Raw genomic sequence first — 24821 nt, 5'->3', positions numbered from 1 at the left:
AAAATTAAAATAACAGGAACGTAAAAATCAGTGGTAAAATAGCGGCTTAGGTACAGTATTAATGAAAAAAATTTAATTGATCTTTATTTCAAATTTTCTTGAAAGTTTCGTAAGATGAAAGATCGAACTATGTTTGTTTAGTATTATTTTTTGGAATACTATAAATATATGAAATAGCCAAAATAATAGCCTAAAATTTAACACCAAATTACAAAATCGTTTAACTTGAGAAAAACTTATTTTCTTTACTTGTTTGGAACCCAATCTTGTCAGCGTTCGAAACATACTTATAAATTTTGTTAAGAAAAAAGGAAATAGTTTTTTAGTTTGTTAAAAATTTTATTCTTACGAAGTTAAAGTTGGACAATGTTTTTGGCCCGATTTATACTAGTAAAAGCGTTATAGAACAAGAAAAAAAATTATGATTTTACTTACGGTAGTTTTAAATGAGATCTAAAATTTTAGTTACATCAGAACGCTCTTTTCGTAGATTACCATTTTAGAATATAAAAAAAACATGTTATTTTATCAAATTTCACTTGATTTTCAACCTCTTCGGGATGTTTTCAATCTAACTAATCTAATCTAACAACAATTAAAATAGGTTCACTCCTCTTTTATTTAAATTTACAAAAGAACTATTTAATAATACAAAATTCATAAAGACAAATCAAATAAATAATGACAATGTATTTATTTAACTTTAAACGAGTTAATATCATGTTTGCGGAAAACAGTTTCTTATGAAGTTTTCCTTATGCTTACACTTATAATTTATAATTATAGTTATAAATATAATTGTAACAGTTATGCTGACGGCTTAGGACCTTACATTGGCAAGCAGAACTGACTTTCTGTCACGTAAATTGATTAATTTTGCACATGAATAATTTAGAAATTTTGGCGGTTTGTGGCAATGTAGAAGATGTTCAGAACTATTTAGTGTATCAGTTAATACAAAGGAATTTCTTTTTCAGTTGCGACATAATTAGAGTTCTAATAAATGACACTGATAGACATTGTAGAAAAATTCTATTGTTGTCAATATAAGATGTAGCGATTATGAGTGTTATAATTATAAGACATAGTTATAAGGATAAGTGTAAGCATAAGAAAAAATTTATTAAAAATTTTGCGCAAACATGCTAATATCAACGTGTCAACCAAAATTAAGTAATCTTTAATTATATTATATCTATATTTCATTATATTTAATATCTTGCTATTGATATTTTTGATAAGCTTGTAGCATTATACCGTTAATTAAAATTTACAAGAAACATCTATTATGTATACTCATAATACGGGCATAACGTACATTAAGCTGTTTAATATGTTCTGTTAATCCGGGATCTCCGCCTGAAAGCCCGGAAAACTTTTAAGCACAAAGAGCTTCACGTTCTGACTCAGTCTTTCGCCGACCTTTGTCGAGAATACATACACTTTACGGAGTAACAATAAATTACCTGAAAAAAATCAGACACATCGTTCTCAATGATTTTTTTTTATATAAAAATGACATCTGAACTTGCCACTTTCAACTAAAAACGAAAAAAATCGTAAAAACTATTTTTGAAAAATGAATAGTAGAATATTTATGTGGATCATGTTTTTTCCTTTGCTTTGGGAACAAGGATGTTCTATTCGTTGGCTGTAAGTACTATTTTGTTATACATACATATAAATTTTTTTTTTATTTTAAAGCACCTACGCAAATCTTCCAGTAAAAAAATATTCTCGACATTTATAATTCCATTTTTGCGTGCACTTGTATTGTAAAAGCTAATGCCTATTATAAACATTTCACATGCAATTCTTAACGGATGTCAAATCTTTGTTAAGGAGTCGTAAAAAATATGACTAACTACTGTAAAGTAAGCAACTTTATGAACATGTAGCAAAGCTCAAAGTGAAAATTAAATTACATTGATCTTTTCAGTCTGCCTACCCTTTTACAACCTTTGAATTTTGTATAAGGTTTTTCATATAAAAAAACTATAAACTTTGGACCAATTTTTTTTAATTAGCAATAAATTGATTTTGTTCTTTGATACTAAGTTCCAAAACAATTCTTTGTTGTTTAAAGACAAGAATAACAATAATTAAAACTTAATTCTACTAGAAAACAGCTTTCGAAACACTGCATGTCGCGAATTAGGAGACAACAGTGTAAACTGATACGTGTTTTAACCGATGAGTGTAAATTTTTTGATAAATTAAGAACATTATATCAGTGTAGATACTATTTTTATATACACTCCCTTACGCATCATCAGCTACATTGATTGCTTTACCTGAAGTCAACCATCTACAAAAGCAGGGTGTAAACTTTGAATTAAATATTGTTTTTTATGTCATAGTTCCATAGAACCAAAAAGAATAGACAATGTTTTGTCCATATAAGAATGATATACATGATGATCAAAAAATAGCTAACTAACTAACTCTATGACACGTTGTTAACGACTGTTTATTGAGCCAAGAAAAAATAATTTAAAAAATTGTTGGCCCCAGTGTAGAAGCCTTCAAAGCTTAATTTTTCTTTTCGATATTTTATTAATATAACGAAATATCGAAAAGAAAAATTATAATAATATTATATGTGACAATTATCATTAACTATTTTTTATAAATTGAGGAAAACAGCTGCTGACTTAGTGTCAAAAATGTCAATTTCACAATCATAAAATTTTAAAAATGTGATAAAAAAATCGCAAATATGAACTCGGTATATATGCATTTTTGAAAATAATCTTATAACAAAAGTTTTTTATACATGCAATATTTAGAGGTAACTACTAATTATGATATCAAGGATACTTTTATTGTCATATTTTTATTATAGAAACGTATTTTATGTTACAGTTTAATTATGTTTTTACCGTTTAAGAGTATTGATAGTTTCTTATCTTTGAAAAGAACAGTAAAAACCTTAAGACAATCGAAACAATTTTGTGAAATGTCAGTTATAATTTTGTTTCCTCTTCGTATTTCTTGCTATTCACTTCTGTGGGGTTTCAATTATAAAATATACTTATAAACAATAAACACCACATCAACCAACAATTTTTTAAAACTTAGCTCATATGTGTACCGTCCACTTTACTTTAATCTTTAAAAATAAATGCTTATTTATGCACATGTTTAACTTTTTATTTCTCGAGTAGAAGCTATAATAGAGTCCGGCTACTTTCATGTTTTCTCTACGTTTCATGACCCTTGAGTATGAAATAATAGGTCCCCCATTTCCTTTTATCTGTCGTTTGCCTGTCTATCTGTTAACAGGATGACGTTACCTCAAAATTTTACATAGCAAATGCTATTTAAATTTTATATAATAATATACTCCTAGGCTTGTGGTATAAATCACGGATTCATAATTTCATTCATCGATTTTCGACCCCAGACATCAAAATGTTTAAAAAAATAGATCAAAATTATATAACAATATTTTACAATTATTTAACTTTGAAACTGCAAAACCAAATGTTCTGAAATCTTGCAATATTCATATTTTCTAGAAGTGCTTATACAGGGTGTCTCAAAAAAATTAATAAATGAGGTAGTCTATTTTATTGATCAAATCAAGAACGGCTCGCCGCATGCTCCAGAAACTTTTGTTTGTTATACAAATTGATTGATATACGAGCACGTGTCCTTGCTAAAATGTAGATGACGTCATCACAAAATTTTGTAAAAACTCAGTTCAAACTACGCATAGCATGCCTCTTTACCTTTATTTTAACACTACATTCAACATCTTTATTTTAATCTACCTCATAAAGAATGATATTCGCAACATCAAATTTTATAGTTTTTCGAAAACGCTACATGGGGTTTGCTGTACTTCGAGGGCGAGGAAACCTTAATATATTTATCTCAATCGCTCTTATTCAATTTGTAAATTTTTAAATTCAAAATGAATCCAGCAAATAAAAAAATGTACAGTGACACAGATCGAAAGTTTTACGTAGAATTTTAACGCTTACTGCTTTTTCCAAGAAAAAAGTATTTTGTTCCTAGTCCCTGCCTATGATCGGTTTTTCTAAATCGAAGGATGATTCCGGTTAACAAATCTAAAAATAACTTACCTGAGCAGCTGCCAGGAATCCCTTAGTATGGAAAAATGTAGTTGAGAAATAAAATTCCAGTCATTTTCATTTTTTTACTTTTCATGCAAAGGCTAGGAAAATAGAAATTGTAGCGATATGACTTTCAAGAGCATGCACTAAAAATTTTATTTACGGTAATTGAAGCCAGTGTTGTAAGATTCGCTAAACTAAAATTTTATACTCTGTTGTACTGTTGCGTACAATAAAAATATGTTAAAAATGAAACTTTAGGTACATAAGAAATATTTTATTTTCACCTCTTCAGTTGCTCTAAGTGGTTATAAACTATGAAAAATTATTACAGTTCCATCCCTCCTTGTCCATATACCCAGTCCTTTATGAATTTTATCTTCTTAGTCAAAAGGGCCGTCAGTCTGGCCTCAACCACACCTGTAATTAGTGGGCGCCCTCCCGACTTACCTGAACGATATTATCAAAAGTTAATTATAGATTAAACTTATGTTCACGCGATCTAGCATTGTCGCTCGACGACCAACAATCTTATGAGACTTTTGCCCTTAACTCTTCAGCTTAATTAGCGTGACATTTGTAATTTCTTAATAACACACGAAATGCATTTATGTGTCTACCATCTTGAAAAATGCTTAAGATCCATAAAACAAGTATTACCTCTCATCTTGTGTCGGCATGCTGATAATAAAAAGACGAATCTGCCGCAATTAACTCATTGCTATTGTATTTTGTCATACCTTTGCCATACATCCGAGGGTGGAGTGTCAGAAGGAATGTTTATTGTAGGCATGTGTTTGAAGTCTTGTAGTATGCCGCTTGTGAAAGTGTTAATTGTACAGATTTTTTACGATTATTACTTATCTACGACATGCCCTTATTTACTTCACGTTAGTGTAAGGTTTAATAATTAGAGGAACAAAGGATCATGTTGACACAAGTGAGGAAATTACGAAACGACCTGCATGACTCGTTGGTAGTTAATATGTTGATAAAATTGATAAAAAAGGGGTCCTTTATATGTATTCGGATCATTATCGAAAATAATTTCCTCTGTGTAAACCTTTTGTACATTTGAACTCTGATAATAATAATTGTCTAAATGTGAAGTTTTGCATATCTTGGAGCGCTCCTCAAGTCACCCCCTCCATTTAATTATACGCAATTGCAACCAGACAAATATGCACAGACTATGATTCGTTTTTTATACCTACGTAAATTTAAATAAATATTTTCTTTTCAGAACTATTCTTACCTTGTATATTTATCTACATTATTTAATTCTTAAATAATGCAAAAATTAAGTTAAAAAAATCGCCATTAACAGTTAGGTAGGTAGTAATCAGGCAAAATGATATTACACCTAGTCTGTCTAAGGATCTGTCTTTAACAATTATTGGTGTGTCGTCTGAGAAAAGTGAAAATTTTCGTTTTCAAAATAACTTAGTCTATCAGTCACATATATTAAAAACAAAACTGGTCTCAACACGGAGCTCTGTCTTATGCATTGTTATTTATATCTACGTACATATTGTTATCGATTCATTAGATACAAGTGAATAAAAAGATACAAGTAACTAATTTTTAATTGCTAGTTTACTTAAATTCATGGGATAATTTTGAATAAGTTTTTATTAGATTGAGGAATATAGGTATAACAAATATGTGTTGAAACTGTTTGCTACGTTCTGATGGATCATTTCTACTTTTGTTTCCTTACTAGTGTTCCCCACTATTTTGGTTTTATTACTTGATTTCAATATGTATTGTTCATTAGAAAATTTTCCACTTTCAAGTGATATTGCTTTTTACAATTTTCATAAATTTTGTGATCAATTCTTAGTTAATTTCGTAATCGTAAGGTCATACAACAATTAAAGTGTAATACCTAGGTTATTTCGACAGAACTTCCCTCGCCCCTAAAGTAGAATCCAATAAATGCAGATTTTTCAAAAGGTTTGTAAAATTTGATATTGGTATTTTTTATGACAGCCCTTATAAGTGTAAATGAAGATATATATGTATTCTCAAATTTCCAGGAAAATGGAGTGAGTCGTTCTTGATTAAATCAATACAATAAATTGCCTCATTCATGAATTTTCTTGAGTCACACTGTGTAAGTAATTCTAAAAGTTATGAGTGCAGTGATAAACCACAAATATACAGTCATAATATTTTACACACCTCAGAGGGAATTTATGCAGCACAATTTTGAGATGACGTCATCAAATTTTTGGGAAGGGATAAACCAATAAATTTAGATTAATAATTTACCGATAATGATGTATCCGATAACGGTTGCAAAATGTGTTTACATTTTTTTTCCAAAAGTTTCCTAAGGTGAAAACCAACACGGATTCGAACACCACAAGTCCAGGAGTATCTTATTTTAAAAAAATAAAAACAAATTTGCTGATGTAAATTTTGGAGATGCTTGGGACGTTTAGCCAAATTTTAGTTAGCGTTTTACTATCTAGATTATAGTCCTGATACATACAAAATTTTACAACAATCGGTCCAGTAGTTTCGGAAATTATCTGTCTAATAAAAATCCGGACAGACAGACCAACAGACAGACAGACAGACAATCAGACAGACAGGCAGACAGACGGAAACGGGAAACCTATTTCTTCAAACTCTAGGGGTCATGGAAAGTCGAAAAAACATAGAACAGAGAGTCTGCCGATAGACTCTATTACAATACTTCCTTAGATAACGCTCTGGACGTAGAAACTTTTATTAAATTATCTCCCAAAAAGTAGGGGCTAATAAACAAAATTTCTGCTGTTTTGGTGCTATATTTAAAGAATTGACTACAAAAATAAAAAAAATTGGTTGAAAATTATTTCGACAGAACTTCCCTAGCCCCTAAAGTACACTCGAACTAATACAACAAATTATTATCAACTTTAAATTCGAGAATTTTTTTTTTCATCTTTATAGTTAAGTCAGTTTTTCAATATAATTTTTTTATAATATTAATAGACTCCTTATAGTTTGGGCACCCTTGGAATCCTCGGAATTTTTGAAATTTAGAGAAGACTTTGATCTTTCACAGTATTTGGAAGATTTTCATAAAATCAGTAAAATGTGTAGAATTTCTAGAATTGAGTAAATTTTTTAAATTTCTAGAAGTTCCAGATTTTCTAAATGTTATTTAAAAATATGCCAGAATTCAACTTTTTCCTCAGTTTTCAAGATTTCTAGGTCTTTCACATTCTTCACAGTTTCTAGATATTTCCAGATTTTCTAAAATTAATAGACCCCAAGAGACTTTAAATCTTTGAAATTTTTGGAATATCTGGAATTTTTAGAATCTCTGAGATGTAGAAGATAATAATTAGGGTGTTCTGGACCCCTAATACTTGTAGGATTTATAAAAATTAAAGGAAGCATTCTTCAGATTTTTACAATTTTTAAAATCTTTAAAATTTTCGTCATGTTTTGTTTTGTTTGAAATATTGAAACAGAATTTTAAAAACCTTTTTAATGTTTGATTGAATCCTTAGAATATTTAGAATCTTTAGAGTTTTCAGAGTCCTTAGAGTCTTAACAATCTTAGGAAATTTAGATACTTCAGAATTACTAGAAATTTTATAAAGTTTTTAGAATTTTTATAATTTCTAGAAACATAAATACTTCCAAGATCTTTATGATTTTGAAGATTTTGTTGGATGTTTCTTCTATTTAGAACTAAAACTTTAGTTCATTTAGCATCTTTGGTGTCTACATTATTCGCAAATTCTAGCGTATGAAAACTTTTAAGGTTTTTAGAATGTGTTGAGTCTTTAGAATTTTTGAAATGTTTGAAACCTTTTAAACATTTGGAATATCAATAATCTTAGGATTGTGTAAACTTTTGAAATTTTGAAATTTAATATTTTTTTATTTTCTTTTAATTGTTGAGAATTTTCGAAATTTGCAAAAGTTTCAAAATTTCCAGAATGTTGAGATTTTCCAGATTAGTCCAATTTTTCAAATTTTCCGAAATACACAAAATGACCAGAATTTCCACATTTTACAAAATGTCTAAAATTATACCTGTTATACCAGAATTTTGAAATTCAACCTTTTCCAATATTTTCAAGATTCATTTTTTCCTCACTTCCTAAATTTGTTTTTCTAACATTTATAGATCTCAAGAGTATAAATCTTTGGAATTTTTCTAATCTCTGGAATCATTACAGTCTCCAAGATTTATAAGATAATAATTAGGGTGTTCAAGGCCTTCAGTGCTTTTAGGATTTACAAAAAATAAAGAAAGCATTTTACAAGTTTTAGAATCTTTGGCTTTTTGGAATTTCTTTAGAACTTTTAGAATCTTGTAAGTATTCGAAACAGAATTTTGGCGTTTGATCCCTTAAAGTCCTTAGACTCTTTAGACCCTTTAGAGCCTTTAAAATCTTTATTAGTCTTTACAGTATTTACTCTTTAGAGTCTTTCCACTCTACGGAAATTTTGAATACTTCGGGAATTACTAGGAGTTTTATAAAGCCTAAAATTTCTGCAATTCCTAGGATCATTAGTATCTCCAGGTTTTTTAAATTTTTAAGATTTTATTGGATCCTTTTATATTTAGAACATTAGAACTTTAGTTTATTTCTTTACAATTCGCAATTTCTAGTGTATGTAATCCGTGAAAGCTTTTATACTTTTTGAATCTTTCAAACCACTGGAAACTTTGGAATATTTAGAATCTCTAGAATCTAGAATCACTAGAATTTCTATAAGCTTTCAGATTGTCATTATTTTTAGATACTTTAGTATCTCTAGAATTTTAAATATTTTTAGATCTTTAGGATTTTTATCACCTTTCCAATTTTCAAATATATTTGGAATCTGTGGAATCTGAATCTTCGGAATTTTTGAAATCCTTTAGAATTTTTAAATTGCCGGCTTCGCTAATTTTTATTAATTTTTTAAAATTCGTGAAATCCTTGTAGTCCTTAGAGTTTTTGGCATCCTTGAAAGCCTTAAAAGCTTTGAAAGGTTTAGAATATTGGGAACTTTCACAACATTTGAAATCATTCCACAAATTCGGTCAGAATTTTAGAATTTCTGTAATTTCTAGAATTAATATTGTGCATATTTTACATTTATTCGGCAAAATTGTAAGAGAGACAAATTTTGGTTAGAGTTTTACCATCTACACGATATTCCTAATATAGTAATATATGTACACAAACGACGGAAACAAGAGACCTATATGAATTTTCGTATTCTAGGGGCCATGAAACGTCAATTTTCGGGAAAACGGAGCCATTCCCAATTTAATCAGTAAAATAAATTGACTCATTCATTAATTTTTATGAGTCACCCTGTATAAGAAATTTAAAAACTTTTAATGTAATGATAAATCACAAGTATAGACTCATCATATTTTGCACATTTTGGATAGGATTTATTCGGCAAAATTTTGAGATGACGTCATCAATTTTTTGAAAGGGACTGACGGGCCAATTTCAAGTTGGTTTGCAATTAATTGTAAGCGCCGTTGCTATGGTGATCTCGTAGAACTCTTAATACAAACCATTATATTTTTGCGAGGTTACCATAGCAACGCAGCTTGCAATTAATTGCAAACCAACTTGAAATTGGCCCGTTTAAACGAATAAATTTTGCTTAACGATTTACCATGATTACGATAACCTTAAAATATTTAGAAGATTTCGGAGCAATAGGTTTTGTAGTTTCAAAGTTATACTGCAAAATATTGTTATTCAGTTTTGAATTTTTTCCAAAGATTCTGGGTGTCTAGGGTGGAAATTCGACACACCAGAGATGCAGGCGTATTTTATTTTGTCAAATTTAAAAAGACTTTTTATTATAAATTTTGGAGATGACGTCATCCCATTGGGGGTGAGGATGAATAGCCAAATTTTAGTTAGCGTTTAATCATCTACATGATATTCCTGATATACATACAAAAATGACAACAATCGGTCTAATAATTTCGGAGATTACTTATCTAATAAAAATGGATACAGACACCAATCAGACAGACAGACAGATAGACGATAACGGGATATATATTCTCGCAGAAGAAGAAACTTCTTAATTAGTGTGTCTGTTAATGTTATGGACAGTTGTCTTTTTCTTAACTTCGTATTCTTCTTTGCTCTGGAACTTTTACTAGTAGATATAGACCATATAGTACGTAAAAAAGTTGAGTTACAATCTGAAAAAAGATTTTTCAGAACTCTGCAGGATGAGTTTAGTATCAAATCTAAATCTGATGTTCTGGGAGCTAATTTCCTAGTTTTAATTATCTGATAAGGACAGAAGTCATCATTTTGTTGAATAACGGGGGATTGTGATATTTATTCTTCGGATTTATCTATCCTTTTCCTCAGATACATATTCTTAGTTTCCTCTAAATTAACCAAAAATTCCCCAACATCTTGTTTGTTGAATCCTTCAATTCCTTTTATATTACTGGCTTCAGGTTTACGCAAAGAAATGTTGGATTTCTTTCACGAAAACCAAAGATCCAGTCTTTACCGGCCAGACGTCTTTCTTTGCTAAATACATTTTTAATCTTATTTCGTTCTGATATTCGTGTGCTATTTTTCTAAGATCATGATGAGAAACATACAAGGTATCTGCCAATTTCATAAGGCGATTGCCATTTCTCTGTTTTAATTTAGAGTAAATACAGTTTTCCTACCAATACGAGAATGGGGCATATTAACTGATTAATTGATCTTGCATGTAAAGATGAATACGGAATATTATATTTTCTTCTAGCCTTGCGTATTTTCGTATCAGATTCTATAGCTTGAAAAGCAGTACCTAAAATCTCCAGCCAAAAAGAATGAACTCATAAATAGTCTGAAATTGGTTAAGAATCGTTGCGACTATTGACGTCCTACCCTCACCTTATCGCGAAACGAGCTGATTAGTACTGGTGGATGTTCGTGACTGAAATTATATAGTTAAGATTAGCTGCGATGGTCGACGCGCTATCAAATTTTCACGCAAACTAATTCCTACACCAACCGTGTTACGATTCTCAGCTAATGATCTTGAAAGGTAAACATAGGTAAGAACCATCCCGATTAAACCAGCTTTCAAACAAAACGCATTAAAATCGGTTGACCTGTCTGGGAACCACGGACATTAAAACCTATATTTAAAGCTTGCATCTTGAATCTTTCTTTGTGCTCTCTATGTGTGTGTGTTATCTTGCTACTAATTAATTAATAGGTTTAAAAACACTTTCATTGATGCTTCTCCTAAGCCAACCCGCTGACAAATATCCAAAAAATGTAAGTACGCGAAACGTAATACGAGTGAGGTTATAGCAACTGATTCGAAGATATGAGAGTCAGAATTCCACATGTTCTTAAAGTTAACATTTTTAAAATTCGTGAACATTTATCAGTTAATTTCTATAAACGGAAATTAAAATGTGGCTAGCCTAACACATAACATCCTTATGGTCATGTCATTTTTGCATTTGTTTCATCCTGGCTAGCAGTGACTTCTTAAGTAATAAAAAAAAACTTTTAAATGATTTACTACTCAACGCAACGTTACCTTTTTAAATCCTCAACTGTGATGGAATCCTGAAATCATTAGGTTTGACAAATTAGCAGAACCGATTATAAATATTAAATTGTTTAAACTTGTAATTGCTATAAATGTTTATTTAATACCAACAGTGTTAAGTATATTTAGCAGTTGTCGTAGATAATTCGTTTAAATTACACACAAAATATTCTCTTTGAGAATTAAAAAATGCTATAGCACGCCAACTTAACTTTTTTTTATTATCAGAGTCACCTTTTTAATCGTTTTAGGTCCCTTCAGCATTCCAATTTACACTGGAATTTGAGTTCAGTCAACAATAATCCGGGCAGAGGCATCCGCTCCGGTACTCGTTCGCCATGTGGTATAGCACGCCGAAGATTCGGTTTAGCCAAGCTCCAGGCGAAATTGTGTAGAAGCACCATGGAAGCGATGCCGCACGTACAAAAAGCGGCTACCGTGGCGGCGGAAACGTGCCAGACTGTGTTTCAGGACCGTCGATGGAATTGTTCTTCTATAGTAACGGCCCCCTATTTAACCCCGGATTTAACCAGAGGTAAAGCTGCTGCAGTTTCAATCTTAATTAGCAGGAAAATAAAAGGCACAACCCTGCTTATTAAACTACAGTGTTATGGTCTGTTTTTGTGTGTTTAGTCCGGTCACGTTTGCCCTTACTTTGCAAAAGCATCCCTTCCCTGATAACGATGCTGTTCATTCTGTCAAGATCTACAGGCAATCACGGCGATTTTACCGTCTGGTGAAAGGGAATTCCTCCAGTTTATCTAGATTTCCCTTCTTCCATCAAAGTTATTCGTGAACAGAATTTGTTATAGGAAATATTTGTATACGTAATGATTTTCAAACAAAGGTAATTTTCCTTCAAATGAAAAGGCAAAATGCTGTAATAGGAATAGGCAGTAATGAAACAAAAAACATTTACTTTTCTGACTAGTGGCTAATGACAATATTGGAAATAAAGTCGATTCACTTTTATAAATATCTAGTAAATTCAAATTTTCCGTTTCTATTAATCTGCCGCTATGTTTATCATGTGATCTCCTAAACTACCGAAACGATTACTTAAAAATTTTAAGTAAGTATTTGCAAAAAGAAAATGGACCGGTTTATTTGATCAATTAATTATCCCAATTTATTTAATATACATAAAATTCTTTATTACATTATATCTTTGTTACATGATATTGATATTTATCTCATGCAAAATGCTGATTACACCAGCTCAAAGAATTATTAAATTAAGTATCGAATAAAATATAAGAGAAATTAAGTATATTAATAATTGTCAACCTTTTTTTCTGAGAATCCTTATCAATTAAAAGAAAAAAAATGCGGCTAGAAAAAATAGTAAACAAGAAAATAAAAGTCGTTTTAAAATTTGTGTATTGCACAAATTTAACCAAAAATGTGAGCAACACTATGTACAACGCGACTAACTAAGCGCATTAATTCACCTTGATATCTCGTTAATTATATTATTAAAGGTAGAAAAAAATCACGAAACTATTTTGATTCTTTGAAAAGTAGAAACTAAACTTATTTTCAACTGTACAGAGCAGAGCGTTCCGTTTATTAGAGGCGGCATTAATTATAATCAAAATTATATCAAAACAAATAATCCTCAACTTTTGATTGACATGAAACGACTTCGTAATAAATAAATACAATCAATACAGCTGTTGAAGATGATAAAACACAAGCGTACGATTCATATATTGAAACCTCCGGAGGAAATACATGCAACGCCTAGAAGCTAATTAACTACATATTTTCGTGTCAAAATACGATAATCGAATCTCCATTCCAATCTGGTCATAATTTTTTTTGTATAATTCCTAAAGAACTCGTTGACAAATTGATACCGCAACAAATTAATTACAATAAAATATCAAATCAAGACAGTCCTGATTTTTCTTTTAAAGAGATTTGTTATACTGAAGTTCGAGATATTATCATGATGTTCATGACCTGAATACAAAAATAATGAATCGATTACGAAAGAAACCCATACGCCGCCTCGGTACGACGCCTATGCGTTTTAGTGTGTACGGCGATGATGGGTGACTCATCGTCGGTTACGGTAGTCGGGCAGCGTTCGCTAAAGAAAGGCCTGGAAGCAGAACTCACGATGGGTATTCCAGAAATACCTCGATTGCGGAACATCTATAAGGAAAGTAAGGGTTTAAATAGAGGTCGCCTGCGGAAACGAGTTGAGTCCAGTGAGCGTTGAGAATCCAGTCAAGTTGCGCCGGAATTATTTTGTACATAGTCGCTGTGTAATTAGTCGTGTAAATTTGAGTTGCTAAGAAATAAATTGTTGAATTTTACCCACGCCGGTTTCAATCACCAATTATCGTAACAATATAATAAAACTATTCAATGAATCTATAAAATCCGTTTTACTTCCTGATTGTCCAAAACTGTCAGAAGTTTTCTCACTGTTTAAAAATGGTGACATAAATCAAATTAGACCTGCATCCGTTACACCTACAACTGGAAAAATTTTCGGAAAATCCCTGCGAACATAAATCTGCTCTCATTTTGAATCGCATAATTTGTATATCTAACGTTTCTCAATTCGGATTTCGAAAGAGGAAGTCAACAGCTTTAGCTATACAACCTCTACGTCGTCAGAGGTTTTGAAAATGGGATTCATTTGGGCGCCACATTTTATGACATTTCGAAAGCTTTTGATTGTTTTAATCATAATATGCTGCGAAATAAATTACGTTGCTATAAATTTGATTGCACGCTAGATACCGAATTGTGAACGTTAAAGATAAAGTTTCTTCTTCTAAAGTATATGGTATCCCACAGGAATCCGTATTAGGCCCTGTTTTGTTTACAATTTATATAAATGATACATCCATTGACCAGCTAAATTTAAAACTTAAACTTCGCAAGGAAAGTAAGTTAAGTTTAGGTTATTTAAGTTTAAAACACTCAGAAAATTAAAATTAGATTCAAATTTAGAAGCAAGGTAAAATCATGTTCACATTTTACGTGCCTTCCGCCTCATTCTAATACAATAATACGATATACCTACCGTTTATGTCGTTATTTAAGACGTACTACGCACAAGATGTAATTAATTGGCTAAAACAAAGAAACGCTTTCATAATATCAGAAGATTCTTTGACTACTGAAAACAGAAAAAGCTGCGACGGAAACTAAAATTCTTCGGTCTGTGACTTATTAGTGTCAGTGCTCAACTTAGCAGAAAGTCTAATGCTACTATCGTTACAAACTCTGCTTACAAACATGAATTGGAAATAAGCCACTCGAAACAAAAATTCTCCTTCAACTTCTGAAATGCGAATCAAATGTAAAAGGAGCACAAATCTCTAACTAAACATATGTACTTATAAGAAACAAACAAACAAACAAACAAACAAACAAACAAAAAATGATAAGATAAAAAGAAGACTATGTTTGACCTTTCCTTCCAAATTTGAATTAGTTGTACCTCACATTAAGCGATATTGATATCCCATAAAAGGCAACTAAGTTGCCCAATATGAAGTAGGAAATGACAATTTTGAAACTCAAACTATAACTAGATGACTTTAATTTTTTTAAAGAACAAACAGTTTTGTACACAAAAGTATCCTATAATAGGTGACTTTCCTCTAATGAAAACGTTTTTAGAACTTTTAATTTCTTGAACAAATTTGAATATAGGCAACTCGCATAAAAATTCAAATTCTAGAAGTCTGTTAAATTATGGAAACTCTTCCATATACGTATAGATCAAACGAGAAGAAAATTCGAAGATAGAATATCTGAACAAAGTTTGTTCTATTAACATTAAGAGAAATTTAACGTATAAGTACTAACCATTTCATACTAGAAAATTATTCATTTAAAATGACAGATTTATACTTCATATTCCAGATAAAAGTGCAATATTAAATTTTCTTTTGAATGTCTTGAAATTAATAGATACATACATATAATAAATAATATCGTATATTCTATACGATTAATAAAATGAAGCAGATGTTAGTGAATTTAAAATTGTAATATCCGACCCTAACTTTTATCACCTAAAGCAAAATTAAAAACCAAAATTATAAAATATTTACAAGTTGCAAAAGTAGGTGAAGACTCTAAAATAGTATACCTAGTTAGCTTAGATAAGTTTTCTTTTAATGCACTGTTACCAAAGTTCATTAATCTTGATCCTACCTAAACAGCACTCAACACCGAATTTATAATAACAATAAAATGCACATATACACAGCAATAAATTCACAAAAAAGATTTTGCAAATGATGTTACATTTAAAAACGTTAAAAATGTCGCAAATTTGAACTTTTTTTTTTTTTTTGAAAACTATAGCTTATTCATAGAATGATACTAAATATACAACGGGCAATAGAAAATGCTTTTATCAACAACTGCTTTATAAAGGCCTTATTACACAACTCATTCGGCACTGTTTGAGTTGAGTAATAAACCCTCTTATTCCACTAGTGGTGTAATAGAAAGATTACACCACTAGTGGTGTAATGAAGGTCTCCACTTCTTAGTTGAATTTTATTAACATGTAAATTACAACAAATTACATTGATTAATTCTTAACTTATTTGTTATACACGTCGATAATACATTCCTTACGATTACTGATATTAATACCAGATGAAATGAAATTATTTGTATCTTTGTCCATAATGCTTAGGTTTTGTTAACAAAATGTTTGTTACAGCTCCAGTATTTAAGATTTCTCTTCTAACAATGCTTGAATCTCGGTTGTAGCTACTGGCCGTACTTGTTCTGGCTCCAGGATCACCTCCAAGAATATCAGAAGCGGTCTTTTTCTTGTTTTCAATCGAAGTGTCGATATAACCTTCAGTACCTTCACATACAGCCCAAAGGCTGCTGCATTTATAGCTTTTCGACAAATCTTCAAAAAATGGCAACAGCACCTTCTATCTTGCTTCATGATTTATTTTCTTGGATGCACACCAGTCAGTGAACCGTTTTTCGTATTTAGTTTTTGATTTATCAGGGAACAATGAAGACACTAGGTTTGTAGCAGCTTCTTCTGTTTCGAAAGGCAAGCTTTCTGCTTCAGAATCACTCATTTCTCGATTGAACAACATTTTTTTTTCTAAAAACTGACGCGTTGTTTACAACAAATTTGAGCGGTTGTCATAACACTGCAAAAATTCTCTTGATTCTTGATTTTTAATTAATAAAAAAATTTAATCGGCTTTTTTTCTTTTTCATTTTTGGGCAGTTGTAGATAAAGTTTTGTATTTCATACGTGAGCTAGAGCATATTACAGCAACTCGTGTGATTACAGATGACTCGGTCTAACGACCTCGTCTTCTGCAATCTTCACACTCGTAGTGCTGTAATAATGGCTCTATCCCACTAATAAGATAAATAACTATTATTATATTTGATTATACCAACCAAGAAAACAAAATGTTTCGCTTATTAACCCATCAGACTGCACAACAAATTTCCTTTTTTAAATAAGTTAATCGGAATTGGACTTTCAATTCATTTAAAGTTGTTAAATTATAGTCAAATAAATAAATAATGACTAAAGTCGCTTTTATAGTAGTTCTAAAGAGACTTCTTTTCAAATTCTCTCACGCTAAATCGTGTTGCCTCTGATGCGCAGGTAAAGTACCTACTGCAGTTATTTCATCATTCTCACGAACTGCAGTATATATTACCTACATAAATCATAAAACTTAACCTGGACCTTAAATTAAGTTGTCTTAAAATTTTATTCCTAATTTCTTAACCCTGCTCCTGAAGATGCCACTTACGAATGTGTGCGAAACGTTGAGCCCAAAAACTCAATTAATACGGTCCCAACCCGGAAAACGATCATGTATTGACTCCGATCGTGGAAGCCTCCGAAATTAAATATTTGATAAATGAAGTCTTAAAAAATATGATTATGGAAAATAATTAATTGGTAGGTACTCTTCCAAAAATGACGATACTAGCAATGATACAAAAATAATGTTGTCATTTAAAGACAATCTTTTACATTAGCGAATATAACTTCTCAGTCATAATGCATTAACAGTAATAATAATAAGGTATATATTTAATGAAATCAGACCAAATTTGAGCTGGCAAAAACATTTGGTCAAATATGTATTTTGTTAAAGTCAACTTTCAAAAATTTCCAATAACTTATTCAGGCGCTAAAAAAGCTTCTTTTGTTTTTGTGTAACGTTTACATATTCAGACAATTTGTCTTTATTTAGGACGTGTTTGAATCAGTAGAAAATTCCTATCTAAGTACACAGGACAGTATAGAATTTTTAACTTAACGGCCGTCCGGTTTTTTTTTTTTTGTTATTGAAACATAGTTACGTAAAGTGTTGCTAAATAATAAATCATTGTGTAACTGTAAATTTATTCACATAAATACCACAAACATACCTACACACACACATATAATATATCAAAAACTTTTCAAAAGACTAAAAAATCGAAAGATCAGAAAAATTTCCAGCAGTTTTTGACTAAATACTTCGCAAATTGTAAACGTCCAAGGATCTAATTTTTAGAGCAATTTATGACCAACTCAAAGTCTTAAAAAGTTCATTTGGGAAACAAATTCCTCCCTACAGTTTTTGAACACGCGGTGCCGACACACCTGAACTTTTGAGGATTCTTTACGCACCGATAACTCCGATAAGTCTGCTATCTGAAAGAAAGAATTACCAAGAATTAATAAAATTCTCGTCCTACTATCGATTAGCACGTAATAAACAAAATCGAGATCTAATCGCAACACTTAACAATTGAATTTAAAAAATATACTCAAATGAAATGTACTTTTTAATGACGAATTATTATTATTACAACAAATATAATACCTTATAGTAAGTTTTGATATAATATTGAACTTTCCTTGGAATTAATCAAAACATGCAAATAGGTAATTAAAATGTCGGGTCGGATTGCACTTATTTTCAGTTTCTTCTCCTTATCTATCGTGTTGCATTTTCTCAGATTTCACGTATTTATTCCTTGTTCTGAATTATATAAAAGCAACATTCACAAAAAGAGACTTTTTGGGATCGTTCTCCATGCCAAATTTTTCATTTTTCGTTGAAAGCTAATATCCTATAGCCGCATGACTCCGCGCTTAATCTTTCCGTTTACTTACTTCAAGAAGAAACTGGTAGATACCCTGAAGAGCTTCTTCTGTTAGATTAGGCCTTCTTCTTTGAATTTGAGCAACTGGTTTTATTTCCAAAGCCATACTGTTCGCACATCAGTATTTTAAATAAAATAATGTCTTTAAATTCGTTTATAAAGAATTAATTTTACCAAAACAAGCACCTTCAAAGTTCAAAAAACAGGGAATTAACAAACTTGGTATAAATTTAATATCGTGGCATTCGTGGCACTCATGTCTACATCTCGGCAAGACAGATATTCAATTTTGAATAATTTCTTCAGTTACTGCATTTACCAATTGTATACTGTAAATAGGGGTATACTTTTCACTGATTTTTTAATCTCTTACCAAAATGCTCAATGGGATTTAAATTGGACTGTTAGCTGGCCAGTTCATAACAGAAATATCTAAAGCATTCAGGTAATCCGTAACTATTCTCGCTATGTGAAGACGGGCATTACCTTGCATGAACAAAAAATGGAGGCCCACAAAGAGACCAAATAACATATATACATGATCAACTATTATGTTTTCTGGCTAATAATTTGCATTCATGGTTCTCCCACGTATAGGAACTAAATTGTACGACCTTTGAAAAAGATTACTCTTGTACCTTTTTGCGCTCTGGTGAGTGGTATTTTTTGCTGGTGTTCTGTTGTCCACGCCTGATTCTTTTAAACGTCTTACTATTCGCAACGATATTCTATCATTTCCAGTAATTATTGTGAGATCATTTTGGAGGGCATATCATTTTCGCCCTTACCCTGGTCTTCGAGAATAAAAGAACCTGTTTCATATCTTCGCCTTACCATACTTAGGATTCAACAAAACTGATACCCTTAGTGCCCCTTCTAACGATAAATTTCTTGCGTGATTTATTTTTTCACTTTAAGATACTCTCTGTTTCTTAGTTCTCAGTCGGTTCTTTACGTTAATATATTTTCCTACGAGTTGAAGATACGGTTTCTGCAATCTCTTGCCAAATATTTTTAGTCCTTAGTGTCTTTGTAATTCTTGCCACTTTTATCATACAAAGACTCATGGGCCCTCACCGAGTTAATTAGCAGCTTAATGTCACTGTTTTCTATACCTTTACTACATCAATTATTAGTATACAACTAGGTATTATTTTCCTCACCATTACAAATTGTAATGTAAAACATAATATACCCAATTGTTGTCTTGTTGAAAGCCACAAACAATCTAAAAAGCGCTTTTCTTGTCAGACTGCAATTGACATGTTTTCCAATCGTCTCCGAAAAACTAAACATTAACCGCATAAAGCTACTAGATTTTCATAACTGTTATATACTTAAAAGCTGAATATTTCTCAACTTTATGTACAATGCATAAGGCGTGCATAAGTCAGTCATAAGCATAAGAATTAAGCAAGACAGTGTAATACGGTTATCATTGTCCCAACTTTATGCTTTTTACATTTATGTCATCCTTATGTTTTATGCCCATTGTAAATGAGCACTTACAATAGATAACAAAATCTCACTAAACAAATTGTAACCTAGGCTAGTTTTTTGATTTCCAAATAGCTTTTAATGCATTTTTGATAAAATCAACTTAAATTCATAAGTGTAACTTTAAAACAACAATTATTTTATCCCATTTGCTGGAAATAATCAAAGGACAGTCTTGGGCAGTATCTAGATACTTGTATCTAAATAAAGTATCTAGATACATTTTTGGGTATCTAGTATCTGTATCTAGATAAAATCGAATTTAAGCACAAAATATCTGTCCCTAGATACAAAATTAATGGCGCAGATACAGATACATTTTTTTATTTCACTTTTTTTTCAGTAGTTATTAGTTGAGTTATACTAGTAGTAATTTTTGATACTTCATGTTGGTGATTTTGGTCACATAAACAAAAATAGAGGTAAGAGGTCCACTAATAGTGTTCTGTCACGGAAATTTTCATATTTTAAATACCATCCTTTCCTACATTGTAGCTTTCAGTACTTATACATCTTTAAATATAATCCTGCGGGGTAATAAATTTATACCATGGTAAGATGGTATTTTAAAAACCATAAACCACAATTCACTATTCACTGGGTTTTACCCTTATCGGGACAATGCATTTTATAATAAAATTAATATTTTTACAACCCTCGGTAGAATAATTTATCGTGATATATTCTCAGAAATCGTGAAACGAGATTAAAAATCTGAAAATTTAAAGTTGCACTCCGGCCTGCCAGGCAGCCTTTGATCCTATAAGGACTTTAAATACCTTTCTAAGAAATTGTACTTATTTTGCCTTAAACAGAACCAGCAATTCTTCCTAAAATGTATATACCTGCCGCACCGGGATAGACGATTACCGAACATGGTCATAAAAACATCGTAAGCCGATATTGAAGAATAATAATTTATGACATAATTTTAATGCTGGAGATAATTATTAGATAAACTCAAACACAATTTGGACACTGTAGTATGGGAATAAAAACAAAAAAAAATATTCTTTTGAAGCGTACGTAATAAATATTGCACAATTTGCGACACATCAAACAGCGAAGCGATGGCCTAAGTATTTGCAGGAAAAAAGAAAAGATTTTTCAGTCTTGAATAACTATGCTACAGTAAAATGTGTATTTTTTAAATTTAATACCACAATCCCTTCTTCTGCACCTGTGAAACGGGTGTTTAGTAGCGGAAACCAAATTCTGACACCAAGAAGAAATAATTTAGGTGACAATACGTACGAAATGTTGTTAATTTTAAAAAATTCATTAAACAATACATACAAAAATACATAAACATGTTTTCAGTTATTTTATTCGCCAAAGCTTCAAAAAGTATCTGTTTTCTTGTATCTGTATCTAGATACATTTCGAAAAAATCGAAAACAATCTGTATCTAGATACTTTTATCTTCCATATATCTATCCTGTATCTAGATACTTTTAAAAGTATCTGTCCCCAACACTGCTCACTGCACTTAACTATGCAACAATGAAAAGTTACTGGAATACTGATTTATGCTATATCGAATCGATACATTAAACAAATCCACAAATTAACAATGATTGGTTTTGGTATCACGTCCCAAAATATAACTCCCCATTTATTTAATTTTGATAACATGTATAACTATTATTTTGTTGTGTAGTTTGAACCATAAGCTTTATAATGTTATGGCGCATATTTTGACTTTGAAAATACAAATTAAGATAATAAATAAATAAATAAATGTATAGATTGTTTGTGTTTCATAAAATAATATGTAGTAAGAAAGCTTTGTAACTCAGTTGATCAATATTTAGAGAACAGATTGGGTATTAAGTATTATGTAATTATGTTTTCTTTTTTTTTGTGTTTGACGAGTGTGTAAATACCTTACGTAAACACAATAAACAATAACCAACCAAAAAATATCGAATTTATAGAAACAGCAGAAAACTTTGAAATCAACCTGTTTTTCATACAAAAGTAAAATTTTTATTATCCAAAAAACTCATCTAAAAAATCTCGGTCAGTTTACTTTGTCGTAACAAACTTTTTAATTGTTTTTTTTTTTATATTCCAGCAACAAGAGAACAAGCTTACGTGTACGCCATAAGCTCGGCAGCATTAACATACACAATGGCACGTGCCTGCGCAAGCGGCACCCTCTACCATTGCACGTGTGCTAGCAAACCAAATGAACCGCCTAATGGGAATTTCCAGTGGGGTGGATGCGGCGATAACATATACTGGGGCGTTTATTTTGCAAAACGGTTTATAGACAATGTTGAAAAACTGAATTTCGATAAAACCAGGAAACGCAGAAGAGGCAACTTTGAAGAAAAGAAGAACCTCCTTCTAAGAGAAGAAATTGCTGCTGTTAACTTGCACAATAATCGTGTCGGCAGAAAAGTAAAGAAAAAAAATTGAATATTAGGTGCAAGTTCTTTGTGAAATTTTTAGGTTGTAAAAGAAAATCTGAGAACCCAATGCAAATGTCATGGAGTATCTGGATCTTGCAATATAAAAACGTGCTGGAAAGGTTTACCGCCTCTAATCGATATAGGGCAACGGTTACTAAGACAGTATACGAACGCGAAAGAAGTATCAAGAAGTTATATTGAAGGAAACTTTGGAAAAAAAACAGGGGGTGAACAGCTTCTGTTCCTGTCGAAATCGCCCGACTATTGTACCAAAGATATGAAACTGGGTAGCTTTGGAACTGCAGGACGGTCAGTAAAACGAGAGCGTTTTGAAAATTCGAGAATATTTGGTTATCTTTTAGGAAATGTAATGTAACAACGGAGGGACCTGACAGCTGCAGACAGTTATGTTGTGGTAGAGGATACAGAACACTGGTGGAAGAAAAAATTGAAAGGTGTCAATGCAAATATTACAACTGTTGTTACGTTAAATGTAACATCTGCAGAACAATGACGCAAGTTTATGAATGTAGTTGAATGCTCATTAAAATCGTAAGCTAAAACACATTCAGAATTGAAGAACGCATTACTTCATTTCAGTCAGTCAAAGAACGAACAGGTAGTAAGAGCAATTTCTCAATATGCAAATTATAGAAAATTATATTGGTGTTACTGATTTTCTCATTTTTTTAAAGTAAGTAATAAATGAAAGTCTCAAGAAATAGCAGAAAGTGATTTGAAAGCAATCGTTGTTGATTAAGATTAAGATTTCAAATTCGAAAATCAAGTAAATATTTTTAGTAGTGTTTATCTGACCCCTAAGCACGTGATGCTCTCTGGTGCCGGCAAGTAGTTGGTCACAAGTTTAAAATTTTCGGAAAATGGATACTGAACATTTTTCCGACATTAAAACTACGGTTTTATAAATGTACCTAATATAATAATGAACAATTATAAATTAATCCTGTATGATATTATGATATAGGAAGTTAACACACTGAAATATCACACCCAACAATAATCGGGTATTCAGTTGAAAACGTCATCAAGTTGATCGTGATTTTTTGTAAACATTATGATTGTGAAGAACGTCTACAATACCTAAACCTAAAATTTAATCGATAACGTGTGGCGACCTAACTTCAATTTTTCGTACAAAAATTTAACTCTTTTGAACAACTTAAAGTATGTCAAAGATCATTAGTACACAATACTATGGATTAATAAAACGTCAATTTTTCTATCTAAGTCAACTTAAAGACTTTTTCACTTGAACATTCTTCAGGTTTTAATAGACGCATTTGCTATTTAATCATCCTGGTAAAAGATTATTCTTTGTTCTTTAATTAGTAATTACCTATATCTAATTCCAGTTTCATTTAATTGCCGCATTGCCAATTTTTTTAACGAATTTTTTACAATCTTATTATTACAGCGATTACCAGTTGAAAATTACTTGTGAAGCCGCAGACAAAACTTATTAAACACAAATATCCCGCCAAAACTGAACAAAATTTTAAAATCCGTGAACTATGATCAACATCAACAAAATGGAACCCTACGTTGAGTATATACGTTTTTTAATGCGTTCAAATTCAAAGTGGTGAACCCCAAGGTTGGAAAAATGCACCTAAATCAAAATGCAAAATATGGTGGGCATTTTTTTTATTTCTCCATTCTAGGGCGGGAAAATCTGAAAACCAGATGCAAAAACCCACTCCAGGTTTCAAACCTGAAATCACATATTACAAATCAATACAAACATTTGATTATTACAAATTCAAACACACAAAGAAAAAGAGAGAAATGTTAAAAAAAGTTACTGTGCGAGCTATAAAGGACGTTGTAACGAGAACGAAATTTAAGTTCCTTCTACTCTATAGACAGGCATAACACACAGTCCACATTTCCATGCCCAAAAAACCTGCCGCATATTACTCGGTCTTCGCAAAATAGTCCAGCTATTGAAACAAGCTACGCGTTTCACGCGGGCGCGAATCTCTTAACATCTATTTGGGCAACGATAAAACTGCAAACTTTAATTAGAAACCGTGTGTTCCGCTGTCGCCACACAAACTTTTTATTCCAATTGAGTTCAAATTATAACTCTCTTGAATTTATAGCGACGACTGAAAGAGTA

General features: G+C 31.2%; 1 protein-coding gene across 1 annotated transcript; it reads left to right on the top strand.

Annotated features, from left to right (window-relative positions):
- Positions 1-1579: 1579 nt before the first annotated feature.
- LOC135145393 (protein Wnt-11b-1-like) lies at positions 1580-23218 on the top strand. Its single transcript, XM_064077497.1, has 5 exons — positions 1580-1653; positions 11885-12168; positions 22342-22670; positions 22722-22990; positions 23044-23218. Exons 1-5 carry the CDS (start codon positions 1580-1582, stop codon positions 23216-23218), a joined length of 1131 nt encoding a protein of 376 aa, XP_063933567.1.
- The last annotated feature ends 1603 nt before the right edge of the window (positions 23219-24821 follow it).

Source organism: Zophobas morio, unplaced genomic scaffold (genome assembly GCF_036711695.1).
Source record: "Zophobas morio isolate AGI-343-1 ecotype UQ-CSIRO unplaced genomic scaffold, CSIRO_AGI_Zmor_V1 ptg000005l, whole genome shotgun sequence".
NCBI lineage: Eukaryota > Metazoa > Arthropoda > Insecta > Coleoptera > Tenebrionidae > Zophobas > Zophobas morio.
Note: the sequence above shows the minus strand (reverse complement) of the source record. Positions and strands in the feature narration are given on the sequence as shown.